Raw genomic sequence first — 12,500 nt, 5'->3', positions numbered from 1 at the left:
TTCCTTGTGCATGGCGTCACCAATCATGGAGTCCCATGGGTGGTTGCAATGGCAACAGTTTTTCCCAGGTCACAAGTCTCACTGGCGCATGTAAAGATTCAGGAGTCCTGCCTGGTGAAGTTCCTGCCACAGTTTCATTTCCAGGCGGAAGTCATGGTTGGCGTAGAAGATGACCCGTGGAATTGCTTGTCGTAGTAGTGGTCAGAGTAGTTCTTGTAGTCCGGGGTCATGAACCCGTACGCGCTCACCTAAGACACACAGAAAGAGCGAGAGACACAAAGGTCACGCAAACCCATTGATGAACGGGAGAAGTCACACTTGGCTCAGCATGCACTGTCGTGGTGGCAAAACGTTTGTTACTCATTGATCATCTCAACTAATCTCATGTACTGTAAACATCCTCAGTGGACAGAACAGAGTACTGCTGACACAATACATAAAGTTTAAACTCCAACTCTGGGGTAGGAGCCGTGTGTGTGTGTGTGTGTGTGTGTGTGTGTGTGTGTGCACAAATGTGTACCTGATCACAGGTGTGCAGTGCTGCTAGAAGCATGGTGGCGCCTGTTGAGGGCCGATAGATGTTCTTGTATTTGCCTTTCAGAATTGAGGAACGCAGGAACCTGGGGAACAGACAAAGGAAGAAGTCAGGGAGACATAGGAAAGGCAAAAATGATGTACAAAAGAAGGAAATGGAAAACCAGATAGCAATGTCGTCAGCAGGCATGTGGTTTCCTGTCCCATGGGGTCTCAGAACCTTCCAGACAATCCGTGTACTTTCCGTTCATTCGTTTTTAGTAATGAAACCAAAGACGGAAAAAAAAAAACGAGAAACCACTTATTTTTTCGTTTCCCGTTTTAAAAACCAAAATGGAAAAAACTGATAACGGGTCGTTTTTTCATTTTTCAATTCTCCATGTTTTTTTCTCTTTGGTTTCACTACTAAAAACGAATGAACGGAAAGTACACGGATTCCAGACACTCATTTCATGCTCTTTTTTTTAACCCTTAAAGGTGTAGGTTTTTGAACATTCTAAGTTCCGCAACAATTGAAGGTTCTAAAATTCTATGTTGAATTCAATGAACCCAGATATTCTTTAGAATGTTAATTTCCCAACATTCCGTACTCCTTTAATTTTGGGGCTTTTTATGCCTTTAATTTTGATAGGACAGTGGAGAGTGACAGGAAGCGAGTGGGAGAGAGAGTCGGGGTGGGATCCGGAAAGGACCATGGGGTGGGAATTGAACCCGGGTCATCGGCGTATGGTGCAGGTGCCCCAGCCAGTTGTGCCACGGCTGGGGCCTCATTTCATGCCTTTGATGATTTGAGACCTAGGCAGGGATCACACTGGCCAGCCTGCTTACCGGCAAAGCATGTGTGTGTGCCTGTGTCTTTATGTGTGTTTATGTGTGTGTGTGTATGTGTGTGTGCGCATGTGCGTCCGTGCGTTTGTGATTGTGTGTGCATGCGTGTGTGTGTGTGTGTGTGTGTGTGTGTGCGCGCGTGTGCGTGCATGGGTGTGTGTGAGTGTGTGCATGCCTGTGTGTGTGTAGCTGATATGGCCCCCATGAACGGAATTCCACGATGATCCTACACTACAAATTTCGTGCAGTTTTGAACATGTCAGCCAGAGATACCTGCGATTAAAAACCTAAAATGAGCAGATATGTGGTGGGTTGACATGGCCCCTTGAGACCAACTTAAGAAAAAAAGTTGCTCATTCTAGGCCCTACTGTTCTCGAGATATTCACAGAAAACTGTGTCTGGCCTACCCTCCTTTCGGGGGGCCCTGTGCGGTGGGTGGGCAACGGATCAAACGAAAAACAATGGTTCCGGGTCATTCTTGTGGGGCAACATGCCCACCAAGTTTCGTGCAGCCCGGTCTTTCAGTGTCCTGGGAATTGTTGACACAAATTTACTGAAGACGAAAAAGAAAAAAACTTTTTTATGACTTTCTTTTGTTGAGTACTTTCTGATTTACCCCATGACCGAGTGTTGAATTTCTGAATAAAAATAAGTAATAGTATAAATAAAATAAAATAAGTTTTGAAATTCATGTAGGCCCATCTTATATGTGTAATGCCAAACACAGTCAAGTGACAACCCCCCTGAAATCTCACCTATTTCTGAGGTAACGAATAAAGTCTGGATGGTACATCTTGAACTTCTCCACAGATGCATTTTCTCCAAAATATTTGGGTGGCCTGAAATTTAAAGAGAGATAATAAACAATATGAAATACCTTCAAGTTCGGTCTTGCCTTTATTTCATTAACTAATTACACCGTCTGACTGTGGCAGTCTGTGAATGTAAATGGGTGTTTACATGATTTAATAGAGGTGGTGTGTGTGTGTGTGTGTGTCTGTGGGTATGTATGTGAGTGTGTATGTGTATGTGTGTGTATGAGTATGAGTGTGTGTGTGTGTATGTGAGTTTGTATGTGTGTGTGTGTATGTGTGTGTATGAGTGTGTATGTGTATGAGTATGAGTGTGTGTGTGTGGGTATGTATGTGAGTGTGTAAGTGTGTGTGTGTGGGTATGTATGTGTGGTGTGTGTGTGTGTGTGTGTATGTGAGTGTGTGTGTGGGTATGTATGTGAGTGTGTCCGTGTGTGTGTATGTGTGTGTGTATGAGTGTGTGTGTGTGTGTGTGTGTGTGTGTGTATGTGGGTATGTATGTGAGTGGGTATGTGTGTGTGTGTATGTGTGTGTGTGAGTGTGTGTGTGTGTGTGTGTGTGTGTGTGTGTGGGTATGTATGTGAGTGGGTATGTGTGTGTGTGTGTGTGTATGTGAGTTTGTATGTCAGTGTGTGTATGTATGTGAGTGTGTGTGTGTGGGTATGTATGTGAGTGTGTCAGTGTGTGTGTATGTGGGTATGTATGTGAGTGGGTATGTGTGTGTGTGTGTGTGTGTGTATGAGTATGAGTGTGTGTGTGTGTGTGTGTATGTGAGTTTGTATGTGAGTGTGTGTATGTGGGTATGTATGTATGTATATGTGTTTGTGTGTGTGTGTATGTATGTATGTGTGTGTGTGTGTGTATGTATGTGAGTGTGTATGTGTGTGTGTGTGGGTATGTATGTGAGTGTGTGTGTGTGTGTGTGTGTGGGTATGTATGTACAGTATGTGTATATGTTTCTGTGTGTGTGTGTGTGGGGGTGTATGTGAGTGTGTGTATGTGTACGTGTGCGTGTGTATGTAAGTGTGTGTATGTATGTATGTGAGTGTGTGTGTGTCTGTATGTATGTATGTGGGTATGTGTGTGTACAGTATGTGTGTATGTATGTGTATGAATATGTGGGTATGTATGTGAGTGTGTGTACGTGCGTGTGTATGTATGTGAGTGTACGTGTGTCATACACACTCACACACACACACACACACACACACACATACATAATAAGGGAGAGGTGAGGGAGTCAGGGAGTGTTAAAAGCTAGGTAGAAGAGGTAGGTCTTTAGGTTGGATTTAAAACTACTAATAGTGGGGCAGGATTTCACAACATCAGGAAGGCTATTCCAAAGCTGGGGAGCATAGACAGAGAAAGCTCTGTCACCTTTGGATTTAAGAGAGGAAGAAGGAACACAAAGAAGACACTGGGAAGATGATCGGAGAGGTCTAGGAGGACAGTAAGGAATTAAAAGATCACATAAATACTGAGGTGCTAAACCATGTAAAGCTTTAAAAAAACAAACAGAAGAATTTTAAAATTAATTCTGTGTTCCACAGGAAGTCAGTGCAGTTTAGCCAACACAGGTGAAATGTGGTCACGTCTCTTAGATCCAGTCAGTAATCTGGCTGCAGCATTTTGGACCAGCTGGAGTCTATTTAAAGTAGATTTAGTTACACCTACATAAAGTGAGTTGCAATAATCAAGCTTAGAGGAAATAAAGGCATGTATAAGGATTTCTAAATCACTGTAGGAGAGAGAAGACTTCAGCTTTGCTATAGTTCTAAGTTGGTAAAAACTTCCCTTGACAACGCTGTTGACTTGCTTATTAAAAGTCAGAGAAGAGTCAAGGAAAACACCTAGGTTCTTGACCACACTGTGATGGTTAACAGACAGTGGGCCAAGAGCCTTGCTTACATTGTTGACTGAATTTGGTGGTGATTACTTCTGTTTTGCTGTCATTTAGCTGTAAAAAGTTGTTAGCCATCCAATTCTTAACGTCATTAAGACAAAGAAAAAGGTTGATCAATGAGCAGGAATTTTCAGGGGCCACCGGTATAAAAAATTGGGTATCATCTGCGTAGCAGTGGTGAGTCCAGGGGAAGCATGTATAAAGAAAATAATAGAGGCCCTAAAATAGAGCCCTGGGGGACACCACACTTAATGGGAGCAGATGATGATGAAGCATTGCCTAAATGCACTGAAAAAGATCTATCAGTTAAGTAAGATCTGAACCAATTTAATACAGTGCCTTGCAGACCAACTTCAACATCCAGGCGTTTTAAAAGGATCTTGTGGTCAATAGAGTCAAAAGCAGCACTAAGATCTAACAGGACCAATAGGGCATACGAGCCAGAGTCAACAGAGAGCAGTAGATCATTATGGACCTTAAGTAAGGCAGACTCTGTACTATGAAGTGGTCTAAAACCAGATTGAAACTTGTCAAGGATATTAGAGGTGTTTAAATAGGAAGAGACCTGTGACAGAACAACTTTTTCTAAGATCTTAGAGAGAAAGGGCAGTTTAGAAATGGGCCTATAATTTTTTCAAATCAATGGGATCAAGGGAAGGTTTTTTCAGGAGAGGTTGCACAATAGCGTGTTTAAAGCCAGAGGGTGTGTGTGTGTGTGTGTGTATGTGAGTGTGTGTGTGTGTATGTGTGCGTGTGTATGTGGGTATGTGTGTATATCTGTATGTGGGTATGTGTGTGTGTGTGTGTGTATGTGTTTGTAAGTATGTATGTATGTGTGTGTGTGTATGTGTATGTGTGCGTGTGTATGTGTATGTGAGTGTGAGTGTGTGTATGTGTACGTGTGCGTGTGGGTATGTATGTGTGTGCGCGTTTGTGCGTATGTGTGTGTGTGTATGTGTGTGTGTGTGTGTGTGTGTATGTGTGTATGCGTGTATGTGTGTATGTGTATGTATGTATGTGAGTGTTTGTACAGTATGTGTGGGTGTGTGTGTGTGTGTGTATGAATATGTGGGTATGCATGTGTGCGTATGTGTATGTGTGCGTGTGTGTATGTGTATGTGTGTGCGTGTGCGTGTGTATGCGCATGTGCGTGTATGTATGTATGTGAGTGTTTGTACAGTATGTGTGTGTGTGTATGTATGTGTGCGTATGTGTATGAATATGTGGGTATGTATGTGTGTGTGTGTGTATGAATATGTGGGTGTGCATGTGTGTGTGTGTGCGTGTGCATGTGTATGTATGTATGTGAGTGTTTGTACAGTATGTGTGTGTGTGTGTATGCGTGTGCATGTGTATGTATGTATGTATGTATGTATGTATGTGATGTCACGGCCCCTCTACCATGGGTGCCTGTGCCATGGCCATTGCCCCGTCTTACTGCAGGGGTCCACCGGGGCACTAGGTGTCCGCAGAGCCATATAAAGGTAGAGTTGTGACAACTCCATTGACGCTAATGTCCCATTTTTTTTCCAACAATGGCGGCTAATGGAAGCCTCAAATAGTTCCCAAAAGTTAACAATTTATAATAGCAGCAGTGCAGTTACAGACTGTTTGTAGCCAACATTTCAGATTTACATTATGCTCATCCGAATAATAATAATATAAGTAACAATAGTAATAGTAGTAAAGTAATAGTATTAATGACCTTATTATAATAATAAACTATTTATGTATCGACTTTGACAGCTTTTCTGCTGCTCAGTTTTTATCAGTTCCTTATCAAATAAATGAAAAGAGGCTAAAGCCCAATAAATGTGCCACACATAATAACCTAATATAAGATAAACCTTGCCTATACCATTTCAATTAGGCAGCACTAGGCAACAGCGAGGCAGCTGACCATTAAGTTTTTTCGTTTGTAGCCTACAACTTTTATGACGTGATGTGTCTTGGAAATTTAGTTTTAGCTGCTACCATCATGTCAACATAGTTGTAACGTTATGCACAATGCTCATCTAGGCTATGGATTTAAGTGGTTTAATTTTAAAAGGGCAGCAAAAGTGGGATAAAAGTGCAACTGCTTCCCCAAAACAATTCCTCCATAACTGTGGATTTAATCGTTATGTGGATAACTTTCAGTGGACTAAACACATAAAAGGTAAGATTTTGTTATCACAAAGCTAGATGGTTCGTTAAATATGGCGAAGCATATTTACAGCCAACTTTGTACTTGCAGCAGTGAAACTGAGTTTGTTGTTACGTTTCTTCAGTTAGGAGCAGGACTGTTTTTTTTTTTTTTTTTGCATTCATTTTCATTGGCAAAAGCTAGCCTAATATGCATGAGAGAACCTAGATTTGAGGGAGCTGCAGCTGTTAGCATCAGCACGGTCATATTAACACAGCAGGGCACACTAGCCCAGTGATGGCTAGCCCATTGATGAAGGATCGTGTAAAATCCCCATCCCCAGAAAGTTTCAAACCAAGCTTGCGCTGATGATGCATGATCACTGATCAAATAGCTATTTTCTGACCACGATGCACACCATTCTCAGGTGCTCACCTGTCTGAATCTCAAGCTCTTTAGCCTAGCATCTTACTGCTGTTCACAGCCACGGTGAATGACAACGATGACAAAATGCTGTTCATGTTTATGAGTTCATAGCCTGGTTATTTATCGAAGGACTTACATGTCACGTTTTATATTTTATTATGATCACTCGCGTTACCATGGGGTTACTAAATAGATAGGCCTAATGCTACGGTTAACTTAGAATGCCCACCATTACACTGGAGATGTTAAAAACTTTTAAACCTTTTTTTTATTCTCCAGCGGCGATAGGCTAGGCTTGGCTAGGTAATTCGCTCATTAGCTCAGATCAGTGACTACCAGAGGAAGCGTTGTAGAAAACTCAAACAAGTAATGTTAGACTAGCTGTGTTACAGTTTCTCGTTGCAAAATCAAAATGTCACAGGGCTCCATGCTTTTGTAGGCTACATGAGTCTCAAAACACTGTTTACAGCTTTTATTGTAATTGTTTGTCTATTGTTTATTTTATATAGTGATAATTTAGATACACTTATGGGGTGGGTGCAATTGCGTTTACTAAAGAATCTCCGTCTTGATTTTGTGCAGAAATTAATATTAAGTGACGTAAAAAAGGAAAAAAAGGTCACCTTATATAGCAGGCTAAGATATAAGGTCTGGAATTTAATTTAATATTGTTGTAATGGTAGGATAACTACATAGTTTACACAATAATTACACTGTGTTATATGCATTTATTGACTGTCAATTACCCAAAATCGTGGCTCTGTCTATCATTGAACAGTAGCCTATTTAATGCATTCTAATCCATTGTCAATCACTTCTGGGAACTAGTTGAGGTTTACACAAACCACGTGACCAACGGAATTTTGAACACCCATTGTCGCAACTCTACCTTTATATGGGTCTCGGGGGTCCCTATCTTGTCTTGTGTGTCTTACAGGCTTCCTGATTGTTACACCTGGGCCTGGGTGTACCTTTATAGGCTAGCCTGTGGGAGTGTCCGGTCTCGTCCCTCTTCCCTCTTCCCGCTCACTTCTCCTGTGAGAGCTGTCTGGGTGGCTTGACTGCAGCAGGCCTAAGTGTTGGCTGAGGCATCTTCTGCTTTTGTTTTGTTACTTTCTTTTTTGTAAAGACCTTTTTTGTAAATAAATTATTATCTTATCAACGCTAACCCCTCGAGTTGTCTCCATATTTGCCATGGTCTTGAGCCAGATCGTGACAAAGTGGGGGCTCGTAGAGTAGAACTCTGCCTGTTTGTTTGATCATTTGTCATAGTTTTTCTATGGCTCTGGTGGTTCCTAAATTTATGAATGAGTAGGCCGCGTGACGTCATCACATAGTAGTAGCCGGTCAGCTGAAGCGTTGTTCGGGTATACACGCGTAGCTGGTTTGTTTGGGGAGACTTTATCGAGAGGGTAAGTAAAAGTTTTCTGTAATGTTATTGTTGTCTGGTTACTGTTATCTGGTATACTTAGTCTGTATATTATCTGGAAGGCTACTATCTGGTTGTTATATTATCTGGTTCTGGTATTGTGTAGTATTTGGTATTGCTAGTTGTTTGGCGATAGGCCTATCTGTTTGCAACTGGGTTCCAGGGCTTGTGTGCAGTTCCTCTTTATCACTGTCTGGTCCCTGTCAGGTGTAGGGGCGAATTCCCTTTGGAGTTCGTCCTGAGGGGTGGCTGTAGTGTGGTGTTATCGGTGGTTTGAGTTATTACTCGGGAGCACAGCCGAGGCTGCAGGGGGGTCGCCAATTGCTGGTTGCCAACCGGGCTTGCGGTATTTGGTGTTAGGACCCACCGCCGAGCGCCTGAAGAGCTAGCGGGTAAGTTAGTTATTTTTTCTGGTTAGGTATTTTTTTTCCGTGTTTTGTATTAGTCTTCGAGTTTAGACAGGTCGGTATATTTTTGTTGACGTTAATTATGGCATCTGTGCAGGAGTTTCTGAGAACTCCGTCTGTGGCGTTGTTAGAGTTGCTTTCACGTGAGGAAATAGTTGAATTAGCAACGCATTATGAAATTGATGTCGGTGATAAGCGTATGAAAGATAACATGAAACGTATCTTAAAAGAGAAGCTGTTTGAAAGCTGTTTGAGTCCTTAAAGTTGAAACGTTAGTGCAATCTGTCTCTGGTGCGTCAGAGGCTGCTGCTACGAGTGTGCCTGTGAGTCCATCTGCAGAAAACACCAGTTTAACGTTTGAGCAACGTAGACAATTGTTGGAAATGGAACTTGAAATGAGACAGCAAGAGGTGAGAAGGCTAGAACTGGAGCACAGTGTGTATCAGCTTGGTAATGGTGGACGTGATACTTCAGCACGTACTTTTGATGTTCAAACTAATTTGCGCTTAGTTCCGCCGTTTTCTGAACGTAACCCAGGTACTTTTTTCACTCTGTTTGAGCGTGTAGCAGATGACCGGCGTTGGTCCGATTCTGAGCGCACGTTGCTATTGCAGTGTATGTTGACTGGGAGAGCTCAGGAAGCATATTCTGCTCTCACTGTTGCTGAAAGTCGTGTTTGTGCATCTGTTAAGTCAGCAGTGTTAAAAGCATTTGAGTTAGTGCCTAAAGCCTATCGTTTGAAATTTAGAACTTGGGAGAAAACGAGTAGGCAGACGCATATGGAATTCGCCAGGGATTTAACAACGCACTGTGTGACTTAATTGTTTTGGAGCAATTTAAAAACTCAGTTCCAAGTCACATAGCAACTTATTTGAGTGAACACAAGGTGAAGACTGCTGCTGAGGCTGCCTCCCTCGTTGACGAGTATGTGTTGACACATCGTGAGCGTGCGCACAGAGCCCACAATGGTAATGGTGATGGCTTCCATAAATTCAAGCCAGGTAAGCGTTGGGATGGAGGTATGAAGTCTCATCAGGGTAACTTCAACAGTGCTGCTAAAGGTCCACCACCATTTGATTCAAGCAAAATATGTAACTACTGTAAAGGTAGGGGACATTGGAAAGCTGAGTGTCCAGTTAAGTTATCTGCTAGGAATCATGTTTTTGGACAAGTGAAACCTAATGCCTTAGCTGTTCCAGTTGGAACTACAGTTCTATTAACAGTTGGTATAATCACTCTAGATGCTGATGTTTCTTGTGTTCGGCCTGTGTTCCCCTCTGTTTTTCCTTGTCAGCAGGAGCAAGTTTTTGATGGTGTCTGTGAGCGGCCAGACTTCTCAGCATTTCTGTCTGACGGTTACGTGTCACTAGTGGGAAGTGATACGAGGGTAGCAGTCAAAATTTTACGAGATACGGGCTCATTTGATTCATTTGTTGTAAGCTCTGTGTTGCCATTTTCTCAGTGTTCTGATACAGGGGACATGATTTTGATGCGTGGCATGGGTCTAAATGTGTTGTCTGTTCCTGTACACAAGTTTGTACTTGACTGTGGCTTTCTTCAGGGTGAAGTGTCTATGGGTGTCCGACCGGCACTGCCTATCGAAGGGGTGCATATCCTTTTGGGCAATTGTTTGGCAGGAAGTCGCGTTTGGGCTGAGTTACCATCTCCCATTGTAACCGCTTCTCCCGTTTTGAACATGCTTGATGCTAACTCACAGAATTTTCCTGATGTATTTACAGCTTGTGCAGTTACCCGTGCTATGAGTCGTGTGCAGGCTGACTCAAAGCCAAAGCAGGATTGTGTTAACGAGGATGTGGATTTTGCTGTGTCTGTGCCAGAGTCTCTCCTGTCTGTCTCACGCAGTGAATTAGCAGCAGAGCAGCGTGCTGATTCTACCCTTGGTGAGCCGTTTGATCAAGTGCTGTCGGCGGTTGACGGTAAGAGTGCTGTCAAGGGATATGTTTTGCAAGGTGAGCTGTTGGTGAGGAAATAGGCTCTGCTTGGAGAGAATTTTGTGGGGGATCCTGTTTTCCAGATTGTGTTACCATGTAAGTTTCGTCAAGAAGTACTGAGTACATCACATGATCAACTAGGACATCTTGGCGTCAGGAAAACTTATGAGTACATTCTCAGGTATTTCTTTTGGCCAAAGTTGAAGCGAGATGTATCTAAGTATATCAAAACATGTCACACATGTCAGGTTACAGGGAAGCCTAATCAGGTCATTAAGCCAGCTCCCCTTGCTCCTATTCCTGTGTTAGCCCAGCCTTTTGAACATCTCATAATAGATTGTGTTGGTCCCTTGCCTCTGTCCAAGTCGGGGTGCAAGTACATGTTAACCATGATGTGTCAATGCACTAGATACCCTTCTGCGTATCCACTCCGTGTCATTTCTACCAGGTCAGTGGTTAAGGCACTTGTACAATTTATTTCCTTTTTGGGATTCCAAAAATCATACAGAGTGATCGCGGCTCCAATTTTTCATCAAGCATGTTTTCTCAGGTGTTGAAGCAGCTCCGAGTGAAACATAACCAGGCTTCTGCGTATCATGCACAAAGTCAAGGGGCCCTGGAGAGGTTTCATCAGACCTTGAAGGCGATGTTGCGCAGCTATTGTATTCAGCTTCAGCAGGAATGGGAGGAAGGCTTACCTTGGTTGTTGTCAGCGGCTAGACAGGTTGTTCAAGAAAGCACTGGTTTTAGCCCTAATCAGTTGGTTTTCGGGCATAATGTGCGTGGGCCCCTGGATGTGCTTTATGACTCTGTAACTGTGTCTGAACCTCCACAGAATCTGGTGAATTACGTCAACGGTTTCCGGCGTCGGCTGGTTGCGGCTGTTGAGATGGCTAAGGAGAAGCTGTCCTCCTCCCAGGTTAAAATGAAACGTCTCTACGATCGTAAGGCTGAAGTCCGTCAGTTTTTTCCAGGTGACCAGGTTTTAGCCCTGCTGCCTATTGTTGGTTCCCCGTTCCAAGCTAAATTTCATGGACCCTTTACTGTGCTTCGCCAGACCTCTGATTTAACTTATGTGCTTCAGACTCCAGGGCGTCGGAAGAAAACTCAGCTGTGCCACGTTAACCTTCTGAAGCCATATTACAATCGCATGGCCCAGTCATCTGTAGGGGGAGGGAGTGCTCAGCAGCAGACAGCAAACCCAGTGCTGATGGCAGATACAGTGAGAGGGTATGTGTCAAGCAGTCTGGCTGTGCAGGATGACGATGGGGTGTCTGCACCTGATGAGACCAGGCTACGGGGTAGACTCAGGAATTCTGAAACATTGGCTAGCCTGGATTACTTGCTCGAGCATCTGTCTCTGGAGCAATCTGTTCAGCTTTCTGCTTTAATTAGGGAGTATTTGTGTTTGATGTAGGCGATTCCCAGCCAATCCGACAGCGCTTTTACAGGGTATCTGACGAAAAAAGACGCGTGATTGAGGATGAAGTTAATTATATGCTTGAAAATAACATTGCTCAGCCTTCTTCTTCTAGTTGGGCGTCGCCCTGTCTGCTGGTTGGAAAATCTGATGGGAGCCCCAGATTCTGCACAGATTACCGTAAGGTCAATTTGCTTACAAAACCTGATGCATACCCCCTTCCTCGTATGGAGGATTGTGTAGATCAGGTAGGGGCAACTCAGTTTGTTAGCAAATTTGACTTACTCAAAGGCTACTGGCAGGTCCCTTTGACTGCCAGAGCCAGAGAGATTTCTTCCTTTATTACACCTTTCGGTTTGTTTTCGTATTTAGTTATGAGTTTTGGCTTGCAGAACGCTCCGGCAACGTTCCAGCGTTTAATGAACATGGTAGTGTCCGGTCTCAAGGGATGTGCTGTGTACTTGGACGATGTAGTGGTCCACAGTGACACTTGGGAAGTACACTTGGAACGTATTCGGCAGCTGTTTGACCACTTGCGTGCGGCAAATTTGACAGTGAACTTGGGGAAGTGCGAGTTCGCCAGGGCCACTGTCACCTATCTCGGCAGGCAAGTTGGTCAGGGACAGGTGCGCCCGGTACAGGCCAAGGTTGCAGCTATCGAGC

The 12,500-nt window shown here is 43.5% G+C and overlaps 1 protein-coding gene across 1 annotated transcript in view; it reads right to left on the bottom strand.

The window, feature by feature from the left end:
• The window catches only part of st6galnac (ST6 (alpha-N-acetyl-neuraminyl-2,3-beta-galactosyl-1,3)-N-acetylgalactosaminide alpha-2,6-sialyltransferase), a 24,307-nt gene that overhangs the window by 113 nt on the left and 11,694 nt on the right, over nt 1–12,500 (bottom strand). The window contains 5 exon segments of the mRNA XM_048234036.1: nt 1–176; nt 179–248; nt 521–620; nt 2,119–2,272; nt 12,433–12,491. The exon segment at nt 1–176 is cut by the window's left edge and continues 113 nt beyond it. Of these exon segments, the coding sequence (XP_048089993.1) occupies nt 79–176; nt 179–248; nt 521–620; nt 2,119–2,272; nt 12,433–12,491 (481 nt within the window). The 3' untranslated portion in view covers nt 1–78.

The sequence above is a fragment of the Alosa alosa genome, chromosome 22, assembly GCF_017589495.1.
Source record: "Alosa alosa isolate M-15738 ecotype Scorff River chromosome 22, AALO_Geno_1.1, whole genome shotgun sequence".
Lineage (NCBI taxonomy): Eukaryota > Metazoa > Chordata > Actinopteri > Clupeiformes > Clupeidae > Alosa > Alosa alosa.
The sequence above is the reverse complement of the archived record's forward strand: the minus strand, read 5'-3'. Positions and strand labels throughout refer to the sequence as shown.